The sequence below is a fragment of the Lepisma saccharinum genome, chromosome 8, assembly GCF_977018435.1.
Source record: "Lepisma saccharinum chromosome 8, izLepSacc3.1, whole genome shotgun sequence".
Lineage (NCBI taxonomy): Eukaryota > Metazoa > Arthropoda > Insecta > Zygentoma > Lepismatidae > Lepisma > Lepisma saccharinum.
In genome coordinates this window covers 29,264,584-29,283,275 of record NC_139236.1, presented here as the reverse complement: position 1 = coordinate 29,283,275, position 18,692 = coordinate 29,264,584, and the positions used below count along the sequence as shown (strand labels likewise).

At 36.4% G+C, this 18,692-nt stretch overlaps 2 protein-coding genes across 2 annotated transcripts in view; both read left to right on the top strand.

Annotated features, from left to right (window-relative positions):
- Positions 1-539: 539 nt before the first annotated feature.
- The window catches only part of LOC145990896 (uncharacterized), a 73,421-nt gene continuing 55,268 nt past the window's right edge, over positions 540-18,692 (top strand). Inside the window, exons 1-3 of the mRNA XM_083126379.1 lie at positions 540-794; positions 11,631-11,798; positions 14,245-14,464. Of these exons, the coding sequence (XP_082982505.1) occupies positions 644-794; positions 11,631-11,798; positions 14,245-14,464 (539 nt within the window). The 5' untranslated portion in view covers positions 540-643. The remainder of the gene's footprint in view (positions 795-11,630; positions 11,799-14,244; positions 14,465-18,692) is intronic.
- Positions 1,061-5,180, top strand: LOC145990897 (alpha-aspartyl dipeptidase). The gene has a single exon (XM_083126380.1). It carries the CDS (start codon positions 1,197-1,199, stop codon positions 1,941-1,943), a length of 747 nt encoding a protein of 248 aa, XP_082982506.1. The 5' UTR covers positions 1,061-1,196; the 3' UTR covers positions 1,944-5,180.

The following is an 18,692-nucleotide window of genomic DNA, read 5'->3' as shown; positions in this document are numbered from 1 at the left end:
CATTATTTGGGGGGCTCTGCCCCACATCGATAACATAATATAATCGAACCCCCCCCCCAAGCCCCATGGAGTCGGCGCCTATGTTTGAGGATATGGCAGTGTGAAAGAAGAAAATGCAATTGAAAAATGTATAGTACATAGTTTAATTACTTTTTCTTTGAGGGGAATAAAATATCCCTGGCAGGGATAAAAAAAATATTTTGTCGGGGACAAAATATGTTCGAGTTGGGGGGTGCCCGACATCGCCCTCTTTACTTCGCACACTGCTCTGATGAGCTTCTCTCCTTCACACCAACACAAATACACGAAGAGTGGAAGCTTATATCATGCTTATATGAATGCTATAAAACTATGAGGAATATTAACAATAGTTCACGCTAAGAAAAAAAAACGAACCGAAAGGGCCCGTTAGTCCGTTACCATTTGTGACGAGAAGGAACAGGAAGGTTCCTGATATTCACGAACCGAAACGCCGTTCCGGTCCGCTCCGGTCCTAGCTCTTTTATGCAGATCCAGTTTGGCAACACTGAACGTGAACGATCATCTGTTCTTTTATGCCGGTGGTTGTTCCTTGCATTGAACTTCTTAGTTAGGCTTACACACATTTTACTTTGTAGAGAGTGAAAGAATACAGGATTAAATTATGTTTAGGTGTACTAAGAAGTCCTTTTTTGTCGATATAACAAAACGTAATAGCAAAATTCACGTACGTGGAGTATGCAGTTCACCAAGCTTAAAATCAAGTCTCAGAATAGGTTGTGCTAGTGGATTTTGGGGCGACACTCCCACAGCTGGTTAGTTATTTTGTATTTTTTTAAAAATATATATATACTTGTAGTGTATATATTTACATTGTGGTAAGTCCAACAGTGTTTCTAGTGGATACGTATACTAATATTACTTGTTCGTGCCTTGCATATTGTCATTTAATGTTACGGAGAGAAGTTAAATATTTTACACGGTACGTACAGTCTTGTGTTTACTGTTTTTTCATGATATAAGAGCCCTTTAAAAAACTAATAAAAATAAAAATACTGCAATTAGAACTTTGCGTAATGCAGTACATGAAGCAAGTACACCCAGGTATATCGCCATGACGAAGAAGAAAATGTGTGAATAGCATGTGCATTTGATAAGTGGAAAGTAATGTGGCACAGCGTCAAGGTGTGCTGAACAAGTGAAAATATTTGCTGAAAATGTCTGTAAAAAGGAAGTTATTGCTGCTCTCTTCTTCCACAGTTCATGGAGCCGGTTATTTGGAGTATGCAAAAGAAGAATTGAAATCGTTTCTGAGTGGAGTCTCTACGGTGTTGTTTGTACCATACGCCTTACGTGATATGGATAGATACACACAAAAAGTGAAGAATGCTTTCAAACAATTGGGCATTGAAGTCCAAAGTGTCCACGAATCTTCCAACCCAAGTGAAGCAGTTTCCGTAGCACAAGCATTATTTGTCGGAGGCGGGAATACTTTTCAGTTATTGAAAGGCTTGTATGATCATGGATTAATTCCTGTAATAAGGAAAAGAGTGTTGGAGGATGGAATGCCTTACATTGGTAGTAGTGCTGGCACTAATGTAGCTACCACCAGTATTTGCACTACCAATGATATGCCAATCGTTTATCCTCCAAGCTTTAGTGCATTGCAGCTAGTACCATTTAATATCAATCCACATTACATAGATGCAGATCCTTCTTCAAAACACATGGGTGAAACAAGGGAAGATAGGATCAATCAGTATCACGAAATACCAGAAACACCTCCAGTTCTAGGCCTTCGTGAAGGAAGCATACTATTTGTAAGTGACAGCAAGGCAGTGTTAAGAGGTGTACGTGGAGCTCGCCTTTTTCAGCATGGATCAAGTCCTGGAGAATTAGATGTTGGTGCTGATGTTAGTTTTCTCTTGTGCCCTTGTGATACTATTTACAGTTCTATGAGTTAATGTCATTAACATGAAAACATACAAATATTATATGATTTGCCCATTTGATTTGTTTTGATGAGCATCATGCCAAAAGACATCTGTATACCTTCCAAAAACAGTGAATTTAATTTTGTTAAGTGATATTGAATGATTAAATGTTCATGCTGGTGGACGACGTTGCATACATTTAATTAATGTTCTAATCAGCAGTTTTGAATACACACTTTGCAAAACCAATATACTTATTCTTATGGAAGGAAACACTTTTCTTATACTCAATTACCAATTTGGAAAAGAAGAAACCGGAAATTCTTGGAAATTGCACTGGCTAAAAGAAAAAATCTGAAATTTTATTGTAAGCACACAAATGAATAATGAATTGTTAGTACTGTAATATCATTATGTTCAAAATGTTGGTTAGCTGGAGTTGTGTATATAAGTTAATTACATCTTTATTAAAATGATGTTATTTTATTCCATAGATTTCTTTGAGTTATGTTAGTATAGTAGCTGGTGTAGGGCCCGTTGACCGTCCGTACCCCCTCAAGATATTTGATCCCAATATATGGCTGGCATAAGTAGAAAACCTATGCATGACTACTTTCACCAAAATTTGATTACATGCATATCAAGCACAAAAGAAAAAAAGACATGCTGCTAGTATTGAACCAAACATCACTAACCTGCTATATATTGTCAGTACTAACAGCATCAAACCTATCAAAAACATGAAAAAAATAAAAGCGTTAAACATAACTAAAATATATCATGTGGTGAGTAACTAAAGTATGTCTTCACATAACTGATAGGATGGCTCTGCAAGTTGTAGATTTCTTGCAGAGAGAATGTCACCTTTTCACTGAAACGTATAAAGATTTCAGCCCAAATTCCCTTTTGCTTTATTGCAATTTACTGTTAATACATAACTGCAATTTTATCGTTATCTAAGATTTTGTTCAATATATGCTTTCGTAGTGAGGTTAGGTGGGCCAGGTTTGGTTCTCTTAGCATTAAAATAGTCCCTAAATGCATTCTACAAAAATAAAAGAACAACCTAATACTCAGAAAGTTGCACTTCTTTTTTAAGAAAAAATGGCTGTAAATTTAACATTCCTGTCTTTGCAAGAAGTGAGACCAGAAAGTCACGCTTTGAAAAACTGAATTTTACAGAAGAAAACTGATGTGTCCGACTTGAATTTAAATTCCACATTTTGCCCTGCAAGGAACATCACTTGTGCCATCCAGGCAGCCTCTGGTGTGCGTGTATCAAACCAAACTGTCCATAACATACTCGAGCAAGTGGTTTACGTTCCAGAAGACCTCTCAGGTGCCAGTACCTATTGTGCATTGGGCCCGTGCACATCGAATTTGGGGACCCAATCATTTTGTTCATGTGCTCTTCATCAATGAATGTAGGCTCTGTCTAAGGCCAGATTCACGAAGAGAACTGCAGGAGCGTCTTTGTGGTGTCCAGGGGGTCCATCCATACCAAGGAGGAGGAATCACGGTGTGGTTAGGGATCATGCTCAGATGTCGAACACCCCTAATTCCAATTAGAGGGACACAAACAGCTGTTCGTTATGTCAGGGACATTCTCCGGACGACTGTGGAACCATTTCATCAGGAAATTGGTGACGAATTTGTCTTGGTGGATGACAATTGCCGTCCACAGATGGTACACGATTATCTGCAGGCTGCGAATATCCGTCGCATGCTCTGGCCAGCGCAAAGTCGCGACATGAATTGCATTGAACATGCATGTGCAATGCTAAAAAATGCCATTGCAAACCGTCCTGTGGCTCCCATCAATCATTGTGAAGTTGTTCTTGCAGAACAGGACCTGGTGGATCCGCTATGACGAACAGTCTTCTTGTGACAGTTCTTTGTTTTTTTTCGCCTCCATCATGAATTGTGCCATTTTCGTTTTAAACACATTTCCGAGAAAATTGTACATTTTTGTTCCCTTTTCATTCAACATGTGTTGTTCTTCATCATTTCTTTTGTATTCCCACTGTCATTGTCAATAATTATATATCTTTTGTCATTTTCCATCTTGATGCAAAAATTTTTTGACTGTGTTTATTTATTAATGCCCTGAAGCAAGTTTTTCATAGTTAGCCATTATTTTTATCGAGGAAGATAAAGAAAAGATAATGCGTGGAAAATAAAACGGAATTCTCTCAATTCCTTTACTCTTTGCAGAGCAATCTACTATGTCTAACCGACAAAAGTATTGAAAACTGAAATCTTGAACTTGATTAGGTAAATTTGAGTTTGAAATTCTTATGCAATTTACATTTTTTTAAAAAATTAATTTATCCCGTAACATTTGTGACTTGTGTTTGTAGATGTATTTCGAAACTGAGTAGAGTATGTGAAATGGCAAATGTAAACCTTAAATATTTTAGATACGTGTGTTTGTGGCCTTGAATTTTTGGAAAGTTCGCCTTGAAAGCTGGGAAATATTCTTGAATTTTATCATGGCCCTAGAGTAGCCACCCTGTGAGCATTCTTTCTTTGCACTTTCTAAGTGACGTAATATTGTGAAGGTAATGTTGGTCTCATGCTTGGGAGACAGTTGTCCCCAATGTGACTACATAACAACGGAAGCCGTGTTGTGTTCACTTCCTTCACTAACCCACTCTGCATGACATCTTTGTTTTTCAGCACTGAATTTTTCGTTATGCATTTAGTCCCCCAAGCATGTGAATAACATTAACTTTATAATATTACATGACTTGGAAGTGCAACAGAACATAACAGCTGAGCTTGGAACAAAGAAAATGAAAGAACTTTCAGCTATACAAAAGCACCCATGTCCAGTATAGTTCACAGTGTTGCAATCTTGCAATGAATATTTGTGCCTAACAGAGGTTAACTTGTTTTTTTAATGGACTTACTACTGTTGGTAATGATGATGTTGCTGTGTAGTGTCATTTTAATTACTGTGACTTTATAAACCTACACTATATTAGAAGCAGATTTTCATATAAATAACTTTTTCGGTGATGAAAATGTAAGTTAAAACGTGTAATACAAAACTTGTATGACTGGATAGAACTAGTTATGGATGAAGCAAATTATGCAGTTATAAGCAGTAATTTTTACAATTTTTTTATTGCATGTTGGTAAATAATATTGGTACTGGTAGCTAATTTTATTGTTCATTGAGAACACCTACGCTCTGCGATTCATTCCACACCAAATATGGTGCATTGTAATATGTCATGAAAAAATAAAGGAGTTTGAAGTATAGTATTTTTTCAATGTTGTTTTCTTAATGTTGTATTTCTAAAATTTGTAGACATATTTAGTTCTCATATTGAGGAAACCAGTGGTGGTAAATATGGTTTCCCATTGTCTGGGAAGTCCTAGAACAGTTAGCAGAATCAGTCTTGAGTAACAAAATATTGTAGAAAGGTCAAAGATATTAAATATGGTTCTTGTACTTACAGCACATATTAATATACGTGGGTTGGAGATTTAATAGTGGCAACACGCCATGAATAGTGGCAACACTGCTGTAAATACGCCATGAAATGGGACCGCTGCTTCTCGCTTATACCTAGAGTAGCAAAGAAGCCGGCTTTTTTGAAGGGACTGTTTTCTTTCGATGGAAAGCCGGCTTTTTTTTAAAAAAAATGGACATTTTGACTTTTTACCAATTACAGCTAACCTATTTCACTTGAAGTTACTTTTATGAGTTTACAGGTTTGTAAGGACATATTTTACAACTAGCTAAAATATATTTACATGATGTAGGAGTAAAGAGGCAGATATTGGCCAATCCCAGTGGACACACATTGCATGGTGGTTCAGATATAATTTTAACCCTAGCTTACCGGGAAGGGCCTTGCAGGCAAAAAACCTCTGTTATTTATATTTTACAACTGTCATTTGTTTCCTACGATGTTCCCAATATTTGTGTATTACTTTTGTTTATAAAAACATAAATGTGCTTAGGTGGCAAAATACACTTGGTGGGCATATGAGGTGCCATTCTTGAATGTGTGTCATTCGAGATGCTCATGCCAGTGACAGTGTACAATTGGTTGGTTATGATGGTAATTATTGTAATTATCATATTTAATAAACAACTGCACTTCTGCAAACTAAAAAAAACATTAATAGAAATTACTATGGATTTTCTGAGTTTTAGTGAATGCTAAAATATTTGTGAGAGACTCATGAAATAATTGGGTATTATTTTTTATTAATAGAGATTTTTGTAATTATTATAATCAATAAATAACTGCACGTATATATTCAGCAAAGGAAGCGGTGATTCAATTATAAAATGGTTTCTTGAAATTTAGTGATAAAGCAAAGTGTGGCCTGTGAGCCACCCCCCGGTATGCAAGTTTCTCGTACGGTGCGGTTAAGCTAGGGTTAAAACGAAACGTGAAGTCCTAATGAGCACATCTGACCATGAAATTGACTTAAAACAGGCTTTTACATGTTTGTGTGTCAATTTAAATGTTGATGTCATAAAATATGAAAGAAATGTTAGTATCAAAATATTCGATGTTAGGGGACAATTAAAAATCTTTACTGTTCACAACACATATGCAGAAATATACATATTACGTGAATGTGTGCATATATCCTGTTTTAAGGACCTTTGAGACGGAAGCGACATGTGGCTCTTGGAAACCAACCCTTAGAAGTAAATGCAACCTTTTGAACGGAAGCAATGTAAGCTCCAAGTGTCACTTGGCCTGTACTGTTTTCTCAGGGAACTTTTAGACTGAAACAACAAGTAACATGTGTCACTTGGAAGCAGTAACCCATTCAACCTTTTGAATTGAAGTGCTACAATGAGCGAAACATGTCACTTGCATGTTGCTCGGACTATATTGTTTGTTCAATGTTTTCTCATCGTGCACGGGTGCATCGGTCTGTTTTTCTTACATGCACTGTGAATGTTTTCCTTTATACTGAAGAAGTCTGTGTCGCTTGTCATCTGTGACTTCAGTCTGAAAGCTCCTTCAATGGCATACATCATGTCGCCTCTGTCTTGTTTGTGCCTGCGTGGTGGATGCTAGCTTGCAGACTGAAGGTGCCTATGCCATTTGTCACTTCAATGTGACCCCCTCCCCCCTGACCGTTACGTGTTGCTTCAGTCTGAATATTCTCTATACTTAACAAGATTGTTAGCTACTTCATCAGAGATGCTGTTGCCTTGTAATAAGAAGATGTCTGAGGTTATCCTCAGTGGAGGCAGTGCTCCGAATCTCATTTCAAACTGTACGTCCACTCCAGATTTATTTTGTACGATTTTTTTTCCATTTGCGGCCAGTCTTATTTGCTTCTACTTCAGTTTTAGTGCCACTGTTTTTCAACCGCCAAACCAGAAAAGTTCCGTTGCACCCAGGGGTTGACGACAAATTTAAAACTAATTTTATATTTAACAGCAAGTCTATACATATTTGAACTCTGATTATGCCATACTTGATATATTAATATTAATTAAGGTTGCATATTAATTTCTATATAAACTTTAAAGTTCAGAAATGTATTTATGAGTGTTATTGTTGGGATCAGGGCATCGACGTGTAAGAAATATATTTACTGAGCTGTGGTCTCACAAAGATCGAGAACCACTGCAACAAGCAGCCAAAATACATCACTAGTTGCTCCGTAGCCAGGTTTAGCGGCCATTTAACAAAATTCTACATGATGCATTGGAAAGGAAGAATACAAATATATATCATTGAACACAAAATTTAATGTAAAGACAATTGATACGAGATTTTCAAAAGGTAGAGCAGTATTTTCTTTTTTGCTTCATGTACGTGTTCATATAACAAATTCAAACATTGAAAATCATATCATACTAATCATACTATTAGGTTCTATTAAAAACACATACAAAACAATTCTATGGTGTTAATCAAAAACCCTGAGACCTTCTGTAAACAAACGGTCTCACCGATTCGATGTATCACTCCGCGTCAGTTGATTCATGACCACAATCATCTGCTGTTACACTCATAGTTCGCCGCACTTATTAATTTTATATAAGAGCCTCTGAATGTGAGAACCCGCTCTCAAAACATCAGACGAATATGCAGCCGCATACAATGTTACTCTCCCGGTCATTCTCTCTTTCATAACCCTTAAAACTGCAGACACTGACACACCACTGCACTGGGATACGAACTTAACCACTTCATTTACTGGTTTCTCAGGATACCACTGACAGAACGTTACATAAATATTGAGTAGAATTTGTTTCTCACCCCTTTTCAAAGGCTGTCCTTGCTGGTGTTTTGAAAACAAGCTCGGAGAACACTGAGACTTTCCCGCACGCATAGAACTCGGCATGTTATTTTTCTAACGATAAGTCAGGCAATATTACTAAGTTGCACTACTTCCTTGCTGTTCACATGATTATTTTTAGAAAATAACCAATGTTATAAAATATCATTATGTGCACAAATCTCTAAGCTCATTAAAAGTTACAATGCATATTACTACAAAATGTTCACACTTATCTTTCCTTGCCATGTCACCAAGTTATTTTACGAAGTGCACTATATTTGGCGGAACAAAAATCGTTATTAGGATGCTTGTCAAAGTTTCCAACCGCAATAAATTTACGAACATTTTGTCTTGTTTTGATCATCATCATGAATATATTTATTGGACTTACAGCAATGCATATGGCTGTTTATGCCCATTATATATTTTATTTACATAAGATACAATTTACATAAAATCTACAAACAAATTTCAAATACACTCCTATCTTTATCAAACCTTAGAAATATACATTACCATGTTATATCAGTTTGTCTAAAAAAAATGCAAGTAAAATATATTCAATTCACATGCAAGAAAGAAGCCAAATTTATGGGAAATGATTACTTGAGCAAAGAGTTAACCATAAAGGTGAAGCAATAAGTAAAAAAAAGAAAGAGCATTGGGTTTAAAGTGAGACGTCATTTGCGGCAGCGTATCCCATACTACAAATTGGCTGTTGTTTTACCTTACGTAATGAATCCTGTAACAACGCTGGATTTTCGTGTGGATTATTTTACTTCTATGAGTTTGCAATGCTTTCTGCATGCAGGTGGTTTTGTTTACAGAAGGTGTCAGGGTTTGTGATTTGAACCATAGTTATGTGAATATGCTAAACTACATAGATATATTTTTAATAAGCCTACCGAAATATGAATATAACACTTGGAAAGAACCGCCCATTCAAAAAAGCCAGATTTCTTGAAAACACTGTTTTTGTCTAGCTTCGAATTTCATATTGTAAATTGTATTTTATGTTTAGAAATGAGTGTCTGTTTTACAGTAGGGAGATAAACAAGAACCATGGAACAAGAAAAATACTGTCAACTCCTGTATTTTCATTGATTTGGGACACACTTGTGAAAAAAGCCACGGAAAGAAACTCAGGTAGCCGGTTTTTTTTCGACCACTTCGAACTCTACTTATACCACACCTTAGTTTGATACCTAACCTTTCTCCCAGTAAATGGACTCTTCCTTCCAACGCTAGGTGCATGTGCAGTGACGAGTGGAATAGAGTATAATTGGAGTTAGTTGGTCTAAAGTTGTGTAGTCATAATCCCACTAATGTGAAAGTTATGGTGATTCTCGTGTACGACTGCGATGGTGTTATCTGAAAGCATACCATAACACAAGGGCAGACTGCCAATGTGCAGTATTACTGTTCATTTTTGGAACATAACCTGCGTTGTGAAAGAAGAGGCAACACTTTCTGCTGAATCATCCCATCGTTTTGCAGGACAATGCTCGGGCACATGTAGCGCAACCTGTGGCTGATATGTCAGCTCGATGGGGATGGCAGGTGCTCTACCTACCATCCCCCATACTCCCCAGACTTAAGTCCCTGTAACTTTGAGTTGATCCCTAAGATGAAGGATATTCACTTCCGATTTGTTCCAGAGATTGTTAAGGCAATAGACCTCTCCATTCAAGTCATCAACAGTACCGGCACTGCTACAGAAATACTACAACTACCCCATCACTGGCAACGGTTGTACACAATGCTGGCGACTACATCAAAGGGCTGTAAAAGTTTCTTTTGTATAATTTGTAAATAAATAAATAGTATCCACGATTAAATCTCCAACCCACGTATAATTAAAGTGACACACTATTTCAGTAAACATATTACAGTAAAGATGTTTCAGTATTATTATTATTATTGATTGATTTGCTATATTATACTTTGCTTTTTGTGCCAATTTTTGCTAATTTGTGAAGATGGGGATGAGTGATGATATGATGAAATTGATGAATGCACACTCACAAACATCCATACCCAGGCCAGGACAAGAAAGAAAGGAAGAGGGGGTCTAACTTCCTAATGACAGTCCTGTATATTCATATGAAGTAAGAAATCTGGTTCTGTGGGACCCTTGGCATCGTAGCAAGATGTGCTAACCACTCCGACATGGGAGCCAGGTTCTTATTATTATACACAATGCTGTTTTAGTATTATAGACACATGCACATGTGAAATCAGTTGCCTGGAGGAATAGTGCCAAGAGTGCTTGACTTGAGACTTTTGTACACAAAATGTTTCGGGTTTTTGTCCCTGTGTGGGCAGGGTCTCTTTTATCAATTTCATCCTCATGTTAACGTTTAGCCAAAATGGCAGAAAAGTATTGTGCAACAAGTAAACTACAAGTACAAATGTGAAGAAGAAGAAGAGAGCTGGATGTACAGTGTATATTTAAACAAAGAAAATACTCGCTTGTCAATATGAAAGTTTGATATTTCTTTTGATTAAAACAGAATATTTGCAGGCAACAGGATGTAAAACGTGCTTTTATCTGGTAAGATATTCCTATTGCCTTTATGTTTTATCTTATTACTTCATTTTATTATCAACTAGTTGTAAATTAAGCAAAAATGTCTACTACGGGTTGTTTGAAGAAAGGTAAGTGGGTTCGAGTGCTGAGTTTCAGTTACCTTCACCCTGTATGAACAGGATTCCCACACTCTTAGAACCTGGATATCTCGGTAATGAAAACATTACAAATGTCAGGCTAAATATTTTAATTGATCAAAATTCTCAATGAATAATATCCGAGGGACTAGAGTTATTGCTGAAAATAATTACAACTTCAATAACTTGTTTTACACAAGGTGCTTTGAAGATGTAGGTTTTGGATTGTGTTTATTTTGCATTGTAGATTAATTGTGTGTTATCTTGTAAACTTCTATATGTCAAAAATGTTGGATACATGAGTTGTTTGAAATTTTATTTTGTGCACTGCACATTTCAGTTTGAAATGGTCTTCAGCTCCCAGAAAACCTGCAACCCTTGTCACTAATTATGTGCACAGTAATGCCATTTTATTCTTGAATTAGTTTTCTTATTGATATTGGACAGTAATTGGAGGGGGCCATTGTAAAATAAATTTAAAATAATAATTGTGAACTATGAAAATGAATCACATGTGCCCATTTGTGCTTGAAATAGCTGAGTATTGTGGACATTAATGGCAGTATTTTTATTTGTATTTAAATGAACTTAAATTGAGTTGCATTAACTAATTAAGATTTAGGGATTGTTCATTAGTTAGTGTGTGCCAGAAATGATTGAGGGTGTAATACCATTAAATGATGGTTGATTGATTGATTATTTAATTAATTTTCAGTGATCTTTTTCAACATGTTTTTTTATATATATTTACTAATTAGAAAAATCTTTCCACAGTTCCCCAGCTGGTTCACAAAGGAAAACTGCAATTCCTGGTGTTGGATTTCCTCTCAGAAATAACAATGTCCTTGTTAGCTGCTGCAAAGAACAGAGTTCCAACTTTGGGATATGTTCCTGACATGGTTGAATTTGTAGGGCCATGCTTGTCCGAGATAAAAAGACAAGGTACTTCTTATGGAATTTCATTGAAATATAATATATTGGTAGTTATTTAAGTAGGTAGGGTGAAATGATGATGGGAGAGGATAATAATTGAAAATACCTTCGAAAGCTGTGTTCTGATTTAATGAATCCATAAAACCGTAGCTGTTGCATGCTTAAAAGGGCCTGGTGATTGGAATCTTTGCACTTGTACTGCAGCTTTGTTACTATTTCATTTATACAGGGTGGTGCACATTGAATCTACCAATATAAATTGGCAACCCTGTCAAAATGCAGGTGCAGATGTACAGAAGTTTCCCATGCTTAGGCAGATGCAAGTCTGGCAATCGGTCTGCCATGGAATGTTGACCCATTCAGACAAGAATCGTGGCAGTGGAGGCATTCATCGGAAACACAGTAGACACTGCACTGAGAAGCACCAGGATGCCAGATAATATGCCTCCTTCAACCTGGAGGTTTCTGTTTCTACATGCTGCCATTGGCTTTCTATTGTCTCACCCATCGTATCATGTTGTGATGCTCTGGCATGGGTTGATGGCGACCCTCATTGGATCATTGTAGGTAGCAGTGTATGTCGCGTCTGTGTCAGATGAACTTCTCCACTGCCACAATTTGTGTCTGAATCTGCCAACCTTCCATGGCAGACCGATTGCCAGACTTGCATCTGCCTAAGCATGGGAAACTTCTGCACATACGCACCTGTGTTCAGACAGGGCTGTCGAATGATATTGGTAGATACAATATGCGCCACCTGGTAGTAATTTTTTATGATAATGATAAAAGTGTGTGGAGGAATTATGATTTCTAAAGTTCACATTTGCCCAATTCTGCTTGAAATAAATGAGTATTATGGGCATTAATGCCATTAAGCAATGAATTTCTGCGTGAATTTTATTCACTTTACAAGTTAGTTATGCTGAGTCATTTGGGTATCTGTGGAAAGGAACACCCTATAACACTTCTGCTAGATTGGCATACCCATAATAGTAATGCATGAGCAAATGCACTCTTTTGTGAATGAGTTCTGCCCATACAATTTTGCTACCTTCTGATGCTGCAAATCTTTTATACCACGGCTAAATCTACAGGGTGGGGTTCTTGTTAGAAGGAAAATGAGACAGTTAATAGATATTGTTTCTTCCTTTTTTACAAAGTATAGTATATAATTGAGAACACATGATAATACAAGATTTATATAAAGGTAATCGGACTTTCACATAATTACTTTCATCTATTTCAAAGTTCTTATTACTTCATCAAATTCACTTTAACGATTTTTTTCTTGATGGGTATCCCTCTTCCACAATCGATAATTTATAACTTTATTCCCTTCATCAACGGTTGAGGAATTCCTTATGTATCGCGATCTGAACTTTTTTCTGGTTCAGGGTCTGGACTTCCTTCTTTCACTTGACTTTGAAGGGTTAGTCTATATGGAGATATATTCGTGACCTCTCTGAACTTTTACAAGCAAGTCCAAAACTATTGATATTACTTCTAGATACAGCTAATCTTCAGCATCTAGGTTTCAACATCTAACTTTCCCAAACCCTTGGGGCAGCGGCTAGAATGCACCGCCACTAGTAAATATGACCAAAGTTTGAACTCTGTCAGGTCAGTGCTGTGATTGTGACATGCAACCAAAAAGTGCTGTGGGTCATGACTGGAATATGCTGCCACTGGTGTGTCAAAATTTCCACAAAGGGGATCGTAAATAAGTTTAGAAATCTGTTCAGAAACACAAATTTATATCAGTTTTTCCACTTCTTTATATTTCACATATATTTGCATATGAGCACTTGGCTAATTTTGCCATTATATTTATTAATTTGTCGTCTTTATATCTTTTCTTTTTTTCTTACATTGTATTTTATTATTGTTCATCTTTCTAATTTACTTTTGCCTAGTGTTGCCAGTTCTGTTTCAACTTAGCAACAATTTACAAGTATTAGGCCTATTGGGTACATAACAGTTTGTAATTAGGACAATTTTTGTTGGTGCTGTTGTGCTTCAATTCTTGTACTAATTTTGTGTGTATGTTGTATATATACCCCATATTAGGGATGGGACATTAATCAGTACTCTATCGGTTTATTGGTAAGATTGCCCATTAATTTACTGATCTGATACAACTATAAATATCTTATAATTTAGTGCAAAATTCTGTCATTTTGTTATAATTTTTATGGATAATCTCCATGCCCTACTTTTTAAGAAAGTAACTGTCTAAATATGCAACTTCTTTTGCATTGCATTCACTTGGAAACACACATTTAGTAAGGAGGTCAATGAACCATTTAGGTTCTTCAAGGACAATTTTCAATTTTATGTCGTGTTAGTAGAATATCAGTTATTGGTAAATTTTATATTGGTACTTATTGGTATAGGCCAAAATTTCATATCAACCCATCCCTAATACATATATTTATGCATGTTTTTTCATTTACAGGTATCCGTATTGTTAGCAATGCTGGTGGCATCAATGTGGACTCATGTGTTCAAGCTCTTTCTGAGGCTTCCAAGAAAGCAGGTGTTAATCTTCGAATAGCTGCAGTCTCCGGAGATGACCTCATGCCAATAAGAGAGAGCTTGTTTCAGTCTAACATCCGTGAGATGGCCTCGGGACTGTCACTGCCACAGACAATCAATAGCATGAATGCTTATCTTGGGTGAGAAAACTTTAAACTGTCGTTACCCTTTTTTCTTTAATTCAAAGTTCCACCTATGGAGAAGATAGAGTTACTGAACATATAAATTTATTGCTTCAGTTTCATAGTGTTGTAGATTCTTGACTCTTCCTGCAAATTAAAAGTTACTGAATTTTTGCTGTTCAGCATGTGAAACGTAAATAATGCATGTTCCATATTTGCACATCTATAATGTGTACTTTTTGTCCAAAATTTTGGCTCAAAAAACATCGTGTTTGCTATTCGTGATTAAAATTATCTGATATGTCATCTGGTGAGATTTTCAGGAACCACTCCATGTAGAATACTTCACTGTGTTGAAGCCGTTCAAAGCATCGGAAACAAACGAAAAAGTAATGTCTACTGTTCAGTTTTCTGCTCTAAATCGTTTTGTGGGTCAGGACAAGTGAAAAGCTTACATGTGTTTTCCATCCCTTGGAATCAACAAAATGAAATTTGTAAATAAATCAGGGAAAACAACTGATTGGCAAGATTGGCATAACTGAAATGCAGCAAAGAAATTACGAAGAATGCATGAGTCTGTGTACTTAATTTTCCGAAAGGTGATTTTATTACCGTGATAGTAAATTTTAAATTGTTTTTTATGAATATAACATTTTTTCTCGAAAACAATGTGTTACGTATGTAATTTGGAACAGGTGCAAGTCGATTAAGTGTGAAGATGAAAATGGTTTGAGAATTAATTAATATCTGTAATCGTAAAGGGTGTATGTCAGAAAAAGGAAATTGAATGCTAATGTTACTGTTTCATTCAGTGACTTGATTTTCAGTGAAGACTGAAGATAGCCTCAATGAAATAATTGTTGTTGTTGTTATTATTATTATTAAGCAGGTTAATAATAATAATAATATCCTGTATTGTTATTAAACCAACCTGCCTCTTTGGGGAAAGAATTGCAACAGCATGTTTCAGGGACGTCGGAACTTATTTTGGAGCGGTGGGGGGGAGGTTTTCAAATCCATCAACCAGTTTTTACATCTCTTCCCTTATATATATATATATACAATAAGCTACATAATAATAATAAATATATATTTATTATTATTATTATGTACCTTATTTTTTGCATTTATATATTTATTACATTAATAAATATATACTTATTGAATATATGAATATCCTCAGTGGAGAAGACTCCTAAGAGATAACAGGAAGCCCAGAGACCTCTATATGGAATATTTTATTACTTATAGTTGCATTAAACGGCACTTAGTACATGAAAAGTGAAATTTTGGGTCTTACAATAATTACCGCAAATTTCCATCCCTGCCTGGTACTCGATCTTCGCATGCAGGGAGGGATGATGGCATTGAGGCATTCCTTTATTGATTAGTAACATAACTGAAAACATGCTACTTTTAAACTTTTACATGCAAACATATTAATAAAATCCATCTTTCTGATCGATGTATTGCAAAGAAAGTTGCTCATGGTAGTGTCCTGATTTACCAATTCATCATTTTATAAATCTTAGTATAATGTTAACAAAAACGTCGCATAGTAAGGAAGAATTATATGAATGAAAAAGTTAAAAGGAAATAATTGAATGATAGAATTAGTTTATTTTTATTTTTTCACTTTTCTACCATTAATGGCTGATCGCGAAGGCAGTCAATGAGATTGAGCAATATGGTATATTTTATTTTGTAAGCACTATATTTTTCGTATTTCAACATATAAAACATTTCTGCTTCTAAAATTGTGTACAAAAACAATTCTTTCTCTTTTCACTGAATCCCAGACTGCTATTCAGAGATTAAGATTAAGAAATGAAACTATCAGTAATTTTAGAGCATTTCTAGGCTAAAATTTTCCAATCAAGACTTTAAAATATAGTGTATGGTTGGAGAGGGCCGAGGTGTTAAATATGGGGCAAGTCGCCATGCTACGCCAACAGCTTTAACATTAGATATTTTGATCTGTAATTATCATAGCAGATAGGTACCTGGTATTGCATTTGAATGAAATCAGTCTGAACTTTACATGTCTTTGCAGATCAATGGCCCCTCTTAGATTTTCAGATTTGAGAGAAGAACCTAAGGCTGAAGGTGACAGGGGCGATCCTCCCCATCCCGAGAAGTCTAAAGGATCATGCCTCAACCTTGCCACGCAAAACTAACCTCCCAACGTAAAAATAAATCACCCACGAACATAACAATGAACGGTGTTACCTCTCTGTTAGATCTAAAACTAAGCCATCAGCCCTGAGCATGACGTTTAAAACAAACAGTATACTTTTAATAAATCTAAATGGCCAAGAAATAAAAGTTCCTTCCTTCCAACGAGAGGATGTGGTTCATACAATCCAAAGTTTACAGCTTTAAAGCCCAAAGGGGCAGAGAACTGATGGTGTATCGGGATGATACTTGTCTGTCTCTAGTCTCGTCTTTTTCTGTCTTTTCACAGAGAAAATATAAAGTAGTAAAGAAAATGTAAGGAGAGATGTAAAATATTACCAGTCTTGTGAATTCTATATCAGGCGACTAATTGCAGTGCAGTGACATGATCTTGCAGTCGGTCTACTTTCTGCGAATGATTTAAATATATATATATAAACTATATACAGTGTAAACAGAAACTAAAGGGACAAACTTCAGGAGGTGATTCCTGACAGGTAAAGGAACAAAAAAGTTCATATCAACATATGTCCGGAAACGCACAGTGTGCTTTTTTGTGTTGGAGATTCTGTGATTAGAGCTACGTCGAAGCACCATGGTCCATTATTCATACCAGGAACAAGCCGAGATGGTCTTCGTAAACGGTCAAGCAGATGGAAACGGTGTGGAGGCCGCAAGGATTTATCGAGCCACGTACCCGGACAGACATCACCACCCAACCACAAAACCTTTGCAGCGATATTTGGGCGTTTGTGTGAGCATGGGTCCTTTCATACAGGGCAGCCGTGGCACGTGCGTACACCAGATCTGGAGGAACATGTGCTACATGATATTGAAAACAACCCCAGGCAAGTGGTCCGCCAGTATGGTGTAAGCCAGTGGTTTCCAATTTCAAAAGGTCCGAGGGCCAAAATTATATCCAGCAGTTGATTGGCGGGCCACAGTTTTTTTTGGGGGGAGGATTAAAAATTACAAAAATTGTACATACTGAACTTAAAATGTAGGACTCTCGCATGACCTAAATTTCTAAAATGAGGCAATAAAAACAATGGAATCACAAATCAAAATTGTATAAATACAATTTATTTCACCAAAACCCAATACTTATGGATGAATTGAAAGAAATGAAAAACACACAATACAAATAAGAATCCTTCATACTAAGTGTTCAATGTGAAAATTGAGGCCGATCTGCTTCTTTTATTAAAGTTGAAATGTGCACTTCAATTTCTGTATTTGAAAGTCTCAGAAGGTAAAGCAGTCGGCTTCTGTAGCGGTTCTTGATGAACTTCATTGAAGAAGAAACATTTTCACACGTCTATGTGCTGCCGAACATCGATGTCATTCTTTGTCCGAAACTACGAAGGTTTGGAAATTGTTCCTTTGAAAGATATTTGAAAAACTCTGGCCCCTTTTCTTGCCTAGTTTGAAGGAACAAACTTGCAAATCACACAATTCAAGTTGGAGAGAAGCTTCTTGTTGTTCCATATTAACACCAAGAGGATTGCTAAATAGCTGGATGCTGCTTTTAAGTTCTTCAAAATATTTAAATCTGGAGTCAAAACACATCTATTATTTCTTTAATATTTGCACTGAATTAAAAAAAGTCCAGTGTTTCTTCATCTTCTGCTAGCCGCCGACAGCGTTATTCCTCTCCCAAGTAACGTTGAAAATCTTCAGTTTATTACGAAACCCATTTATGTTTCCCATTAAATCTGACGGGCGAGTTCATTCCGCATAGCGAAGGGGTGGAATCTGTAATGCATGGTGAGAAGAGAACGTTACGTCACTTTAGATTCTTCTGATGATCATCATTGACTGCAAAATCAATTCTACCTGTGATATTGTCTTTCTTCACAGAGCTTCCATTCCTTCAGTAAAAATAGATGGATTTTAATAAAAATACATGAAATTAATGTATTTTGCAAACTGGCTTCGCGGACCGCAAAAAAATACATCGCGGGCTGCATGCGGCCCGCAGGCCGCCAGTTGGAAACCCCTGGTGTAAGCCAAACGACAGTGTTGTGTATCCTGCATGAAAACCACTACTATCCCTATCACCTGAAACATG